The sequence below is a fragment of the Rhinopithecus roxellana genome, chromosome 20 (genome assembly GCF_007565055.1).
Source record: "Rhinopithecus roxellana isolate Shanxi Qingling chromosome 20, ASM756505v1, whole genome shotgun sequence".
Lineage (NCBI taxonomy): Eukaryota > Metazoa > Chordata > Mammalia > Primates > Cercopithecidae > Rhinopithecus > Rhinopithecus roxellana.
This window is the reverse complement of record NC_044568.1, coordinates 59,623,080-59,637,737: the sequence shown is the minus strand read 5'-3', so window position 1 is coordinate 59,637,737 and position 14,658 is coordinate 59,623,080. Positions and strand designations below refer to the sequence as shown.

General features: G+C 42.0%; 1 protein-coding gene across 4 annotated transcripts in view; it reads left to right on the top strand.

Annotated features, from left to right (window-relative positions):
- WWOX (WW domain containing oxidoreductase) overlaps nt 1-14,658 on the top strand; it is a 1,123,975-nt gene that overhangs the window by 327,153 nt on the left and 782,164 nt on the right. For 2 of the 4 annotated variants that reach the window (XM_010381243.1, XM_030924356.1), the window contains exons 7-8: nt 3,515-3,700; nt 11,154-11,418. In XM_010381243.1, coding sequence (XP_010379545.1) covers nt 3,515-3,700; nt 11,154-11,418 — 451 coding nt within the window. Of the gene's footprint in view, nt 1-3,514; nt 3,701-3,843; nt 4,187-7,839; nt 8,406-11,153; nt 11,419-14,658 lie in introns of those variants that run through there. The other 2 variants (XM_030924357.1, XM_030924358.1) reach the window with 2 other exon arrangements.

Sequence of the window (14,658 nt, the reverse complement as noted above, 5' to 3'; positions counted from 1 at the left end):
TTCAGAGAACGTCTGAAATCAAGCGGTCTACAGCGTTGGTTCCTTCTGGAGGCTCGAAGGAGCGTCTGTTCCATGCCTGTCTCCTAGCTTCTTGTGACTGCCAGCCGTCCTTGGAATTTCTTGGCTGGTGTCTAAGTCACTCTAGTCTCTACCTCTTTCCATCTTCTTCTCTGTGGGTGTTCCTTCTCTACTTCTCCTTTTTTGTAAGGATAGTCCTGTCATTGGATTTAAGGCCCACCTTAATCCAAGATGATCTTGTTTCAAGATGTGGGCTTAATCACACTTGCGAAGACCGTTTTTCCAGATAAGGTCACATTCACAGATCGCTACCATTCAACCCAACCCACTATGGAAGCAGTGGGGTGGGAGGTACCATTCAACTCACAGATTCCTACCATTCAACCCACTATGGAAGCAGTGGGGCGGGAGGTACCATTCAACTCACAGATTCCTACCATTCAACCCACTATGGAAGCAGTGAGGTAGGAGGTACAATTCAACTCACAGATTCCTACCATTCAACCCACTACAGAAGCAGTGGCATATCAGAAGGATGGGAGGTAGCTATGGGAATGGTCTGCCCCAGGTGCAGGCAAAACGGGGAAGCATTCTGTATAGAATGGAAAAACAACAGCAAAGCTAGCTAAAAGTTGATCTGCTTTTTACAATCACGTGCTGACAGTTCTAAACATTATCAGTGATAAAATACTTCTCCCTAGTGATATTAACTGTGCCATTTCTGCTGCCCCTGTTACATACATGCTTTACTGCTTGGAAAGAGGATTACTTGGTGAAATAATATGAACCTTTCAATTCTCATGATACATGTTTTCAACTTAATATCTAGGGTGCAACCCCCCAACTTTATACGAGGTAATACAAATATAACAGTATGAATACATATGCTAATTTGATAGAAAATATTTTAATGTTTGCTAGTGTAGTTGGAGGTGTTAAGTATTGCACTGGTTATTTGTAATCTTGTTTTATAAAATTTCTAATGTCACTGTTTCTGTTAGACTCTTAGAAGACATGTGGTTCTCTCATAGGTATGTAAGAACTATTTATATAGTAAAAATATGGGGCCTCTAAATGATTGCATATATTTTTCACTTTTGTTTTACTTTTTTAGAGAGCAGAATATTTAATTTCTATGAAGAGTTTTCTTTATGTTTCTTTTATTGCATGCCAGTGTTTGTTTTTTAAAAACTTGTAACTCTCAGGCTGCGATGTGAAAACTGTCTTTCTTTTTTTTAATTTGGAGACAGAGTCTTGCTCTAATGCATGCAGTGGTATGATCATAGCTCAGTGCAGCCTCAAACTCCTGGGCTCAAGTGATCCTCCTATCTCAGCCTTCCAAGTAGGTGGGAGTACAGGCACACACCACCACACCTGGCTAATGTTCTGGTGGTGGTTGTTGAGATGGGGTCTTGCTTTGTTGCTCAGGCTGGTTTTGAATACTGGCTCAAGTGATTATCCTGTCTCCGCCTCCCAAAGTGCTGGAATTTCAGAGGTGAGCCACTGTTGCCAGCCTTCTATCTATCTATCTATCTATCTATCTATCTATCTATCTATCTATCTATCTATCTATCTGTATGTGTATATATATCTATGTGTGTGTGTGTGTGTGTGTGTATATATTTTTTTTTCTTTGAGATGGAATCTCTCTCTGTTCCCCAGGCTGGAGTGCAGTGGCATGATCTCAGCTCACTACAACCTCCGCCTCCTGGGTTCAAGCCATTCTCCTGCCTTGGCCTCCCAAGTAGCTGGGATTACAGGCGCGTGCCACCACACTGGGCTAATTTTTTTATTTTTAGTAGAGACGAGGTTTTGCCATGTGGTTAGGCTGCTCTCGAACTCCTGACCTCGTGATTTGCCTGCCTCCGTCTCCCAAAATGCTGAGATTACAGGCATGAGCCACCACGCCCGCCCTTATTTTTATATATCTTTCATAACCTTTCTATCTCTTTCTCTCTTTCTCTGTTTCTGTGTGTGTCTGTGTCTGATAATAAAATACATTAAATTTTATATTATGACGTGTTTTATAAGGTCTGTAGATTTGTTTATGATTTTAATGGCTGCATGTTCTATCGTGGATATATTCTAAATATAATAATTCCTCAATGGTGTATTTAGTTTACTTCTAATTTGCTGCCTTAGTTTATCACAAACACTGTGAATAGCCTTGTGTATATTTTGTTGTACAATTCTTATCGGTACATTATGATTTTTCACCAGTATATATTTACTTTTTGAGAATTTAACTTTTTGATTCACATGAGAGGATTACTTTTATTGTTAACAATTTTATTATGTTTGTGAGGCCTAGGCAGGGGGATTGCTTGAGACCAGGAACTCAAGATCACCCTGGGCAACATAGCGGGAGTCCATCTCTACAAAAATAAGAAAGAAGAAATGAAGTAGCCATGCATGGTGGTGTGCCCCTGTAGTCCCAGTTACTCAGGAGGCTAAGATCGTCTGAGCCTGGGAGTTTGAGACTGCAATGAGTTATGACCACACCACTACACTCCAGCCTGGATGACAAAGCAAGATCTTGTCAGAAAAAAAAAAAAAAAAAAAAAAAAAAAAACATTAAATATATACAAAATAAGAGAATATTATGACAGGCTTCTACTTACTTATCTCTAGGCTTCTTTATAAAACGTTCATTTAATCTGATCTCTACAAGAAATTCTGTATCTTTAAACAATATGTACCCTTCTCTTTAGACAGAGCATTTACCCCCTTGCTGTGCTTGCTTAGCACCTACGAAGTCCTGGGTCCTGTGTCAGTTGTTTTGTTTTTTCTTTGTTTGTTTGTTTATTTGTTGAGATAGAGTCATGCTCTGTTGGTCAGGCTGGAGTGCAGTGGCATGATCTCAGCTCACTGCAACCTGTCCCTCACGGGTTCAAGCGATTTTCCGGCCTCAGCCTCCTGAGTAGCTGGGATTACAGACATGCACCACCATAGCCGGCTAATTTTTTTTTTTTTGTATTTTGATAGAGATGGGGTTTCACCATGTTGGTCAGGCTGGTCTCAAACTCCTGACCTCAAATGATCCACCCGCCTCGGCCTCCCAAAGTGCTGGGATTGCAGGTGTGAGCCCCCATGCCCGGCCCTATGCCAGCCTTTTTAACAGCATAATTTCTCCTTTATTACTCATAACTATTTTAAGGGCTATTTTTATTTACAGACAAAGTGCGACTTGGATGATTAAGAAAGACGGAGTTAATCAGGTGGTTGAATCTGAGTTCCAACTAGGGTGACAACTCTTCCCGGATTGCCTGTCACTGTCCTGGTTTTCGCACTTAAAGTCCTGTGTCCTAAAAAGCCTCTCATCCTCAGCAACAAAGGACAGTTGCCCACTCCAAGCCTTGTGACATTCTAGGGTATCCTATTTCTAAATGGTTGGAATCTAGAAGACGAAGAAAGAATTTCTCATTCCTGAAGGAGCGTTGATTCTGCTTGGTGGTAGTGTTTATGTTCACCTCATGTAGAATATTTTATTTTTCAGGCCTCTTCATGTGCTTGTGTGCAACGCAGCAGCTTTTGCTCTACCGTGGAGTCTCACCAAAGACGGCCTGGAGACCACCTTTCAAGTGAATCATCTGGGGCACTTCTACCTTGTCCAGCTCCTCCAGGATGTTTTGTGCCGCTCCGCTCCTGCCCGTGTCATTGTGGTCTCCTCAGAGTCCCATCGGTGGGTTTGAATTGCATGTTTGTTCACTTATCCCCTTTCTCATACCAGCTAATATTCCCCCAAGGCTCTCATTCTGAAAATAATTTTCATTAGTCCTACTTGAGACGTGGGTGGACTCAACTTGGCTTACTTAATTTTTCCAGGTCTTTTTTGTGTGTCTGTGTGATTGTAGGGGACTGTTGAGAAAGACTGTCTAGAGCAATGAAGATTGTTTTTATGACTATACTTCAAGCTCCTCATCGATTTTGCTTAGAGATGGAATAATAATTGATGAAATCTGAATGGCGTGACCTTTATTGATTTGTAATTCAACAACTTCAACATCTTACCAAGAAGAATGTGCAGTTATTCTAGCAGGAGAAACAATGCAATTAAAGGCTGCGAGATGAAATCCAATTGTTTTATAATGAGAAATTAGGGAATTCGATGCAGACATTAGCTGTGTAATTGTGGAAAGGGAAGTACTGTAGTTAGAGCATATTAGAAATCTGGCCATGCCTCTTTTGGTTAAAATTTCAATTAAAACATCAGATGGCACTTTTTTCCCACTGCCATTAGGAGAATATTCAATTGACTGAAAAAGACATTTGAAAATTTCATCGTATTTTCAGCATATTTGTTTCTAGAGTTGGATAAACAACTGTTTGTCTAGAGAGGAATATTCCGAAAAGACAAAGGCCTTGCTGGATGAGGCTGGATTTAATATGTGTTAGGGAGATCTCTCTTTCACATTTCCTTGTTGTGTGTTTGGGGGGGAGTTTACACTCTTAGCAGAGTAGCTAGAAAAAGAAATAATGTGAAAGGAGCCCATTTTTTTTCTTCCTTCTTCTCCGTCTTAAGTCCTGAAATGTTTTAGTGACCCAGAATGAAGCTTATTTTTTTAATCATACTTCCATAAAATGTAACCCCTGGGACTTGGAAGAGAGAGACCAGCCAAGGGTTAGCTTGAAACCTTTATCACTCCCAAACACAGGGGCTTATGGTATAAGTGACACACTGCAGATAGATTTACTTTTGCCATTTTAAATTTATGATGGCTGAAATGAAAGGAAAATGCCAGTAATAATCCTCCCCCGTGTTAAAAGACATGAAACATCCAGTAATTAGGTGGTAACAAAATCTGGACAGCCTTATCTTTGCAAATCACACCAGGTTTGTGAAAGAAAGTGGAGTGGCCCTGTTAAGGGGCGAGGGAGGCTACTGTGGGGGCAGGCAGCAGAGAGAGCTCCAGAAATAAATCTGCCAGCCCCAGTCATCCACCAGATGTGGAGGGCACCACGGGATATGTTTAAATGAGCTGGTATTTAATGGGAGATTATGTTGAATTGTCAGCTGCTCACTCTCCTTTGTAAATCTGTATCTCAAATGGTATTTTGTGTGACGTCTTTGTTCTCTCCTTAACACAGTGTAATTCATGCCTACTTTGGAGATCCGAATCTTAGCTTCATTTAAAAGATTAATTTGAAAGGAAGGGACTTGGACTCTTGAATTAGACCTATCTTAGTTTGTAGGGAGGCCTTTCTGAAGTGTGTTGTCATGCTCACTCCTGTCTGATGGCTGGCACTAGTTTTCTGCTTTCCAATTATTCTTTGCACATTGTTGTTATTACTATTATTTTTTGAGAGAGAGTCTCGCTCTGTTGCCAGGCTAGAGTGCAGTGGCGTGATCCCAGCTCACTGCAACCTCTGACTTCCAGGTTTAAGCGATTCTCCTGCCTCAACCTCCTGAGTAGCTGGGACTACAGGCATCCACCACCACACCCAGCTAATTTTTGTATTTTTAGTAGAGACAGGGTTTCACCATGTTGGCCAGGATGGTCTCGATCTCTTGACCTTATGATTCGCCCTCCTTGGCTTCCCAAAGTGCTGTGATTATCAGGCATGAGCCACCGCACCCGGCTTCTTTGCACATTATTGAAAGGTGTTTTAACAAAATGGCAATTTCCCCAGGCTGGCTTGTGTATTACCTTCGCATTGCATCCCTTGGCTCCCATGAGCGAGCGTGGTGACTTGGGGCACAGGCGGTACGTGAAAACACTTTGCTCACTACCCAAGAACCCAGGGCCCTAAACCATGCTGTAAAATGCAAGTGTTGATATATAATTACCTCCATAAACCTTGGCAGAATCTCTTCGTTGGAGTCAAGACCCCCTGTTAAGGGAAAAAATAAAGTCCTATGTTTGCAGAAAATATTACACGAGACTGCCCCAAGGCAAAATATTTATTAGCCTTCCTGTATCTTCACTGTGTTTTAGTTACTCATCTGGACTCTGAGCAACTGAATTGAGTTTCTGCATACCTAGAATACATCATAGTGAAATGAGAAGTTGACTTCCTTGCTGTGAAAAAATTTCAGATAACAGTTAAAGTAGAATGAAAAGAGCAGAGTGCTGGTTGAACAACCCTCAATGGCTGCAGCTGGATTGAGTGCCAAATTGCCCTCTCCCACCCCTCACACAAAATCACACAATGACACACACACACAGACATAGACACACAAACACACGGAGTTTCTGAGCTTCTGTGTAGATAGAATCCAGCCTAATTATTTTAGGCGGGAATTTAAAAAATCCTCAATAAAATTGGGCTTGATGGCACATGCCTATAATCCCATCTAGTAAGAGGGTGAGGTGGGAGGATGGCCTGAGGCCGGGAGTTTGAGGTTGCAGTAAGCTTTGATCATGTCACTGCATTCCAGCCTGGGTGACAGAGTGAGACCCCATCTCTAAAATAAAAATTAAAAATTATTAGTTAAAAAAATGCAGTATAGGCCAGGCACAGTGGCTGATACCTGTAATCCAGCACTCCGGAGTTTGAGATCAGCCTGGCCAGCATGGCGAAACCCCATCTCTACTAAAAATACACAATTTAGCCAGTTGTGGTGGTGGACGCCTATAATCCCAGCTATTTGGGAGGCTGAGGCAGAAGAATTGCTTAAACGTGAGAGGCGGAGACTGCAGTGAGTGGAGATTGTACCAGTGCAGATTGCACCAGTGGAGGGAGATTGTCATCAGCCTAGGTGATAGAGCAAGACCCTGTCTCAAAAAAAAAAAAAAAAAAAAAAAAAAAAACCCCAAAAAGCAAAACCCTCACCGTGTATATACAAGAGTTGGGCGGGGAAGGGGGGCCCTTACAAAGCAAGTGTTACTGTCCACAGAGCAAATGTCAATATTTTAATGTACTAGTAAGGGAGAATTCTATTAAGACGTAATTGTTTGGCTTTGTCAGTTTGTCAACTTGAAAATAGAGTCGGCAGCATCTGAAGAGTTGTTTTACTACCTATGGAGCTGAGAGGTGAACATAGTCGTTTTTCAGGAAGCCTTTTTTGGCTCAGAGAGATCAGAAGCCAGCCCACACTTGCCACTTCCTGGAGGACTGTCAGTGCTAGCTAATGAGAGTGTAAAAGTAGGATATCTGCCCAGGAGACGGTGGGGAAGGAAATCGGGGTCAACCTTATAGGGAAGGGCTGTTTGCAGAGAGAGTGCCCGATATGTAGCAGCTGCTACTTCTCCATCTTGAAACTGTCCTTCCTGGTTCTCATTTTTCATCATGGGATTTTTTTGTCTTATTTCTAGGTTAGGAATCAAGAAGAAATGACTTTCTCCTCTTAGGCATTTAATTTACTCAGTGTTCCCTAGTCATGAGATACTTCTGTGTTATCCTTATATACCTAAGTGGGGATCTTATTCTTAACAGTAGAAAATCACTGTGTGTGATGATGGTGTATACCTGTAATACCAGCCACTCAGGAAGCTGAGGCGGGAGGATCCCTTGAGCTCAAGAGTTGAGATTAGCATAGGCAGCAAAGCAAGACCTTGTCTCTAAAAAAATAAGCAAAAACCAAAAAGCCCTAAACATTAGGAAGTTCCACATGTAAACATTAATGGAAAACATAGAAGAGTTGAACCTAGTGGTAAATTTTACCTTTAGGGCAAGGCTTGAAGCAAGGGAAACTGTCAAATTCTCATCATGGGATTTGCGTTCCTTTGTTTTTTATTAAAGACTTGGTCCTTGGATTGAAATTCCAAACCCATGACCAAACTTTAATTGTCTAATTCTGTGTTGAGTCCTTACTATGTGTCAGGCACTGTAGTAAGCAACACTCAAGAGTCTTACAGTCTACTTTCCATTAATTCACAGTCTAGTTTTGGAATCACGTGATCAGTTGACTTACAGTCTGGCGTGGTGATGACAGAGGAGCAATGTACAGACAGAACAGAAAGATGGCATAGCGAGCCATTTCACCGATCTTGGAAGGCCAGGAGTGTCACTGAATGCTAGGAATGGTGTCATGACCTGGGTCCTCAAGAGTGGATACTTAATATCCATGGGGACATGTATTTTTGTCTGCCTTCCATGGCTTCTTTCATTCTCTCTCTAACTTCCACCCAAAAAATCACCATGATATCCAGCTGTGGAAGAGTTCGTTATGGGGAGCTTCCTAGAAGAAGTAATCCCTGAACTGGGTCAGGCTAAACAAATATGCCAAGAAGAGTTTCTGGCAGCAGTTGATAAAAGATGAGAGAGGGAATGGATGGTGCTATATTCCATACCTTTTGGATACTCTCTAAATCCTTGTCCCTGTTTTCTATGCCATGTCGATAGAGTTTTCAAGTCCTGTTCCATACCTGGGGTCATTGGATTCTCATCTCAGTAGCACCTTTGTGTGACAAGTCTTCTGTAATACCTTATTATGTTGAAATAAAGTTCGCAAATAACATAAATTACGTGTACAAATATATTTTTAATTCGATATGATGGCTTTACTGTAATGCAAATAAAAAATAACAGAAACAAAATGGTGTGTGTTTCAACATGTGAATGCTTGGGCCGGGCTACAGGAAAGATGGAACGTATGTATCCACGCATGAATCACCTTGAGTGGACTCAAAAAAAAAAAAAGCACACGCTTACCAGGTGTGTGGTATTGCAGACTCCAGTACCACCAACCTTGAGTGAGGCCTGACTGTATTAGTCTGTTCTAATGCTGCTAAGAAAGACATACCTGAGACTGGGTAATTTATAAAGGAAACAGGATTAATGGGCTCATGGTTCCACATGGCTGGGGAGGCCTCACAATCATGGCGGAAGATGAAGAAGAGCAAAGGGATGTCTTACATGACAGGCAAGAGAGCATGTGCAGGGGAATTCCCGTTTATAAAACCATCAGAGCTCATGAGACTTTTTCAATACCACGAGAACAGTATGGGAGAATCCACCCCCATGATTCCGTTATCTCCACGTGGCCCTGTCCTTGATGCATGGGGTTTATTACAATTCAAGGTGAGATTTGGGTGGGGACACAGCCAAATGATGTCAGTCACCATCTAGAAATCACACAAAATCTGAAAGTGCCTTCATTCATTCTACATGTATATTGTTCACTACCCACCTGGAAATTCAGTGGATGTTTCTAGGCTCAGATAATTATCCACAGGCTTTTCATCTGCATGAGTGTCCACTGTGGCGATCTTCATTGAGCAAGACTTCAACTGCATTGCAAGACAACTTCCATCCCTGCTACCATCACCAGCAATCATCATGACAACCAGAAGAAGGCCCTCATATATTTTCAAATTTTCCGCTGAGTTCCACTGCCTTAGACAATTAAGCTTGGAAGTTGGACTCTTCCTGTGGTTTGAGTACTTGAAAATGGGCAGCCAACAATTCGTTTCAAGATCTCATTTCTGAATCCCTGATGACGTCTCTGGCCATTGACTTTGTTGATGGCTTTAGAGCAGCTATGTCATTTAACACTAGAAATTGGATGTCACTGAGTCCTGTGGAAGGGATATTTAATTTCCATTAAAACATGAATTACATCTGCCCTTGCCATGCTTTTCTTGGTCTTAGCCCACCATGAGCTGCTGATATTAAGGAACAATAGGATTATTTCATAATTTTCATTTTACTTTTTGCTTTTTGTTTTCCATAGCAGTTTTCTAGAGGATTCCCATTATGCTTCCTCATTACCCGGTGCCCAGAATGAACTTACAGAAGCAGAATATGAGGGGGTCCTTTGACAAAGATGAGACCATTTAGAAAATACCTTTTGTTTGTTGTGATCCATTTTGTAAGGGCAATCACTACATTGTTGTTATTTAAGAGAAAGAGACAAAGGGAAAGAAACAAACAGCTGGTGTTTAATGACTCTGTCAGACCCAATTATAAAACATCAACTAGTTACGTTGATTTGTGTACATCCATGCCATGGGTATACTTAAAAACATTAGACTGTGCCAGAACTCATCTTGGCTTTGTTTACATTTATCTTTTAAACGTATAAGACTATTGATGGCACCTCACCAAGGTTATAACCCCTTTATAATCATTAATTTTTAATCTAGAAAAGAGTCTTGGAGGCAACAAGACTCATCTATATTTTCTTGGATGCTCAAATGAAAATATACAGCACTCAAGCATTAGCTAAAATCATCCAGGAAAGCCTTGTCAAAGGTTAGGAATGTGATATCTTTCTGTTTCCAAGAGCAGCAGCCCTTTATTTAAGATGCTTTTCTGTTTAATTTAATTATCTTTGAACTTCCTGTTGAAGGTTTTGAAAAATATATGTTAGTGGGTGGGGAGGGAGTTCAGCATGTCAGGACTGCTACATTTATGAGTGTGGGTCTTTACTGAAGTCTATCTTTGGAGCCAATGCTTTTTTATTTTTTTAATTTTTTAATTTTAAATTCTTTCTTTTAGAGATGGAAGTCTCACTCTGTTGCCCAGGCAAGAGTTCAGTGGCACAGTCATAGCTCACCGCAACCTCGATCTCCCAGGCTGAAGCGATCCTCCTGCCTCAGCCTCCCAAGTAGCTGGGACCACAGGCGTGTGCCACCATACCCAACTAATTGTTTATTTTTTGTAGACATAGTGTCTCCCTATCTTCCCCAGGCTGGTCTTGAACTCCTACACTCAAGCAGTCTTCCCACCTCAGCTTCCTAAAGTGCTGAGGTTACAGGCAAGAACCACCACACGTGACCTATGTTTATATTGTTAAATCACCATTGTCAATCTTTAAGGGAGACTTTGTTTTGATGTATGCAAGATTGAGTTTTTAGTCATCTCTACATAGTTTTCTCAGATTCTTTTTTTTTTTTTTTTTTTTTGAGATGCAGTCTAGCTCTGTTGCCCAGGCTGGAGTGCAGTGGCCTCATCTTGGCTCACTGCAATCTCTGCCTCCCGTGTTCCAGCGATTCTCTTGTCTCAGCCTCCCATGTACAGGCATGCCACCACACCTGGCTGATTTTTGTATTTTTAGTAGAGATGAGGTTTTGCCATGTTGACCAGGGTATCTTGAACTCCTGACCTCAGGTGATCTGGTCGTCTCGGCCTCCCAAAGTGCTGGGATTACAGATGTGAGCCACTGCAGCCAGCCTTCCTTAGATTTCTAATAAAAAGCTATATGGGAAGTCAGAACTTGGTTGCTTCACATCATATTTCCTATTTTTAAGATTTACAGATATTAATGACTCCTTGGGAAAACTGGACTTCAGTCGTCTCTCTCCATCAAAAAACGACTATTGGGCAATGCTGGCTTATAACAGGTCCAAGCTCTGCAACGTCCTCTTCTCCAACGAGCTGCACCGTCGCCTCTCCCCGCGCGGGGTCACGTCGAACGCAGTGCATCCTGGAAATATGATGTACTCCAACATTCATCGCAGCTGGTGGGTGTACACACTGCTGTTTACCTTGGCGAGGCCTTTCACCAAGTCCATGGTAAGAGAACAGCTTCTGGCGCCGCAAACACCTTGGGTCCTAGAGAAACCTGCGCACATGTGTCTCCACCTTTTTACCTCTTGCGGGCATGAGTCTGGTCTCAGGAATAACATTGTCCCGCCCATCATAAAGGGCTCTTGAACACATTTGCGTCAACTTTAGGTTAAATCTGTTTGGGTAAATGCGTCTTGGAGGGCTTGGGTGGACGATGTGGGTTTCAGTATCATGTTAAGTATGGCTGAAAGTCCTTATGGAAATGGTGATTTTTTGTTGTTGTTGTTGTTAAGTTTTGTTTTTTGGGGGGTTTTTTATTCAGAAACCTTGAAAATCTATTTTGTTGAGTGGAGTGCTTGAAAACTGCTGTTTTGTGTCAGTAGGTGGACAACAAAGATTTGTGACTACTGAATTTTCAGGAGATGTGATTCCTTTGTTCCGTCGAAAATCTGTATCTGATGTTCTAAATTCTTCTTCTAATGGGTGTAATCCTCTGTTGGAGAATCCTTTGACGGCTAGGAGTGTGTTTTCTTCTTTACTTTCCCAAAGATGATTTTGGATGAATCACGGTACTGTGGTTACATTTGGAAGTGTTTACAAGGGTGATACGATGTTTTTATAATTTGATGTTCACTTATCAACCATATTAAGAACATTCTTCTGTGAAACTGTTTTAGTATGAAGTAATTTGAATGAAGAAAGCATATTTTCCACAATATATTTGGTAGATTATTTTTCAAAACCAAAGGACTTCAAAAACGTCTTCCTATTAGTGGACACCAGTATTCCAGTTACCCAAACTTGAAATCGACTGTACAGAAATCTTCCTTTTCCAAAACACATTTGGCTTTTAGAGATATCACAGGCCTTCAAAGTTGAACCTAGGATGTTAATAAAACAAAGCAAAACAACAACAAAAAAAGAAGTATCACTGGCCTCTTATCCTCCAACCAATCTCACAGCCTTAGAAACCGTCTGCTGCCTTCTCTTACACTCATTCCCACCTGCCATCCTTAACCTTGGTATTTGGGAGCGACTTTTAAAACCACATCAAAAGTCTTTTGAACTGCTTAAAAGAACTGCTTAGGAGGAAATAAGTAAGTACATCTTTTATTCTAATCTCCCAAGTGGTTTTTATGCAAAGTAAACAGACATATTTCGAGAGCTGAACACTTAGGATCAGTTGCAGTGAAGGCACGTATGGAGAGTGGTTCTCCGTGCCGCAGGGTGGGATTGATCTCTAGGAAGTAATGAATGAAACTTATCTGCAGGTGGATCACAGGGTTTTGAAATTTCCCCATCACTTTGCTCCTGATGATTGCATAAGCGCAGCCTCTTCATGCCGGTTTCTTTGACCCTGGTTGTGCCTCATACTTTGCTCTGTCCTTCAGTTGGCATGAAAAGAAAGAATATGGATCTGAACTGGGTGCCAGTGCCATTTAAATGAGGCGTTTAGGAATGAGGAGAGGAGAGAGGTGGATTCTTCCTTATTTTCTGCTGGCCCAGTGCCTTCCGCATTAGCAAGCCCAATCAACCATCATTTGTAATCTTTGGGTGTTGAGTCATCTCACTAGGATTTGATCACGGATGGGTTGTAAGGAACTGGGTTCGGTGGCATCAGAGAGTTCATTTTCTCCTTCTTCCTTAAGGTCCCTAATCGGAGGGACATAATGGGAAAGATTTAGAGATGACTCTGTGACTGTATGGAATTTGGTGAAGGGTGATAGAAGCACCTTGCGATTTGTCGTCAACGCGAGTGGATGAGGAGTTGTTGACAGAAAATAGTGGAAACTGTTATTTTGTGGCCTGATCATATTGTTTAGGGACTCTGGGCCAGGGCAGGTAGGAAAAGAAGGAAGACAAGTTCTGCTAAAATATAAATGCAGGGTAAATATTTTTATTTATTGGAGAAGAGTTATTATCTAATATTTAATATAATATGCTTAATAAAGTCAGACTTGAATGTTGGGTGGTTGAATCTAACAGGAGTATTTCTAAAAAGTACCAGCAAATTAAGTTGGGTCGGTGACTGTATCATGATACCAGAGTGTTGCTGTTTTGGGGGTAAGGGTGCTCAGGACTTGGGCTGAGTGGAAAACCAGAGTATGGGGTGAGAAACGGAGGCAGAAGGATTACCATGTGGGGGAGGATGCACAATGAACTGGACGAAGGTTGCAACTCAGTGAGCACCATACCTGGAGTGTGTCCTAGTAACAACAGATGCCCAACCTCTGTGCCTAATTCCTTTGCCTACCCTACCCGTGTGCAGCAGCCTCTGCCGCACCCTACCACAGTCTCTCCTGTTTCCCTGGCAGGAGAGCTCAGAGACTACTTGTGAACAGGTCTCAATGCCTAGAGCAAGGCAAGGCTTGGGAGAAACAGATGTCCTCTAGGAGCAGCCCTGGGTAAAAGATTAAACGTGCACTAAGCTTTAGGTCCCTGGGTGAGAAAGCTGTGGGAAAATGAGCGGGTAGCTCATGAGAGGGTTTGGAGAAAAGTGGTGACGTCGCAAAAATCCCAGGTTTTGTTGAAGTTGTCTGGGGAGGGTCACTCATAGAAAGGGCAGGGGACGTGAGCATTTCCCTTGTACTTGAGATGGGATTTGACATGGTTTCCTGGTGGTGGCAAGAGAAAAAAGTGGCAACCTGGGACAGTGGACCTTGCAGGTCTCCTGCTAATGGTGCTGATGGCTAATCTCAGCTCTTACCCTTGACCACTGGAACAACTTAGGTCGCCAGCGTTCTGAGTCTGTCTCATTAAGACAAAAATTGCGATACACGTTGGTGTAAGGACTGACTATAATGCATATAACATCAATGATGGATATAGAATTTCTGCAATGATTGTAATCTGGCTCTCCAGTAAGGTAGCCATGGGCCACATGTGGCTGGGTTTCTAATTGTGATTGAGAAGCTTAGCATAGACGCAATCTCCCTATAACCAGATGGCTAGTGTGGTCTGCCTTGTCTGCCTTTCACCTTACAGAGGGTGTTTGCTTCTGACACGAGTATTGCTGGAGTACACATTCCGTTGCATGAGGTCAAGGGAGCAAGAAATACAACCCAGCCTTGTGCTTGGAAGCCCTGCCTTCATTTCTTCCCTGTAGCCAGCTCCCTTAAGTATTAAACAGCAGTATTCTAATATCAATGTCCCTTTTTTATTTGCTGTGACTTGCTGTGACTACGGTGATTTTAGTTACAGTAATTAGGTCACCCTTCATGGAGTCAGGCTATTTTAAGTGCCTCT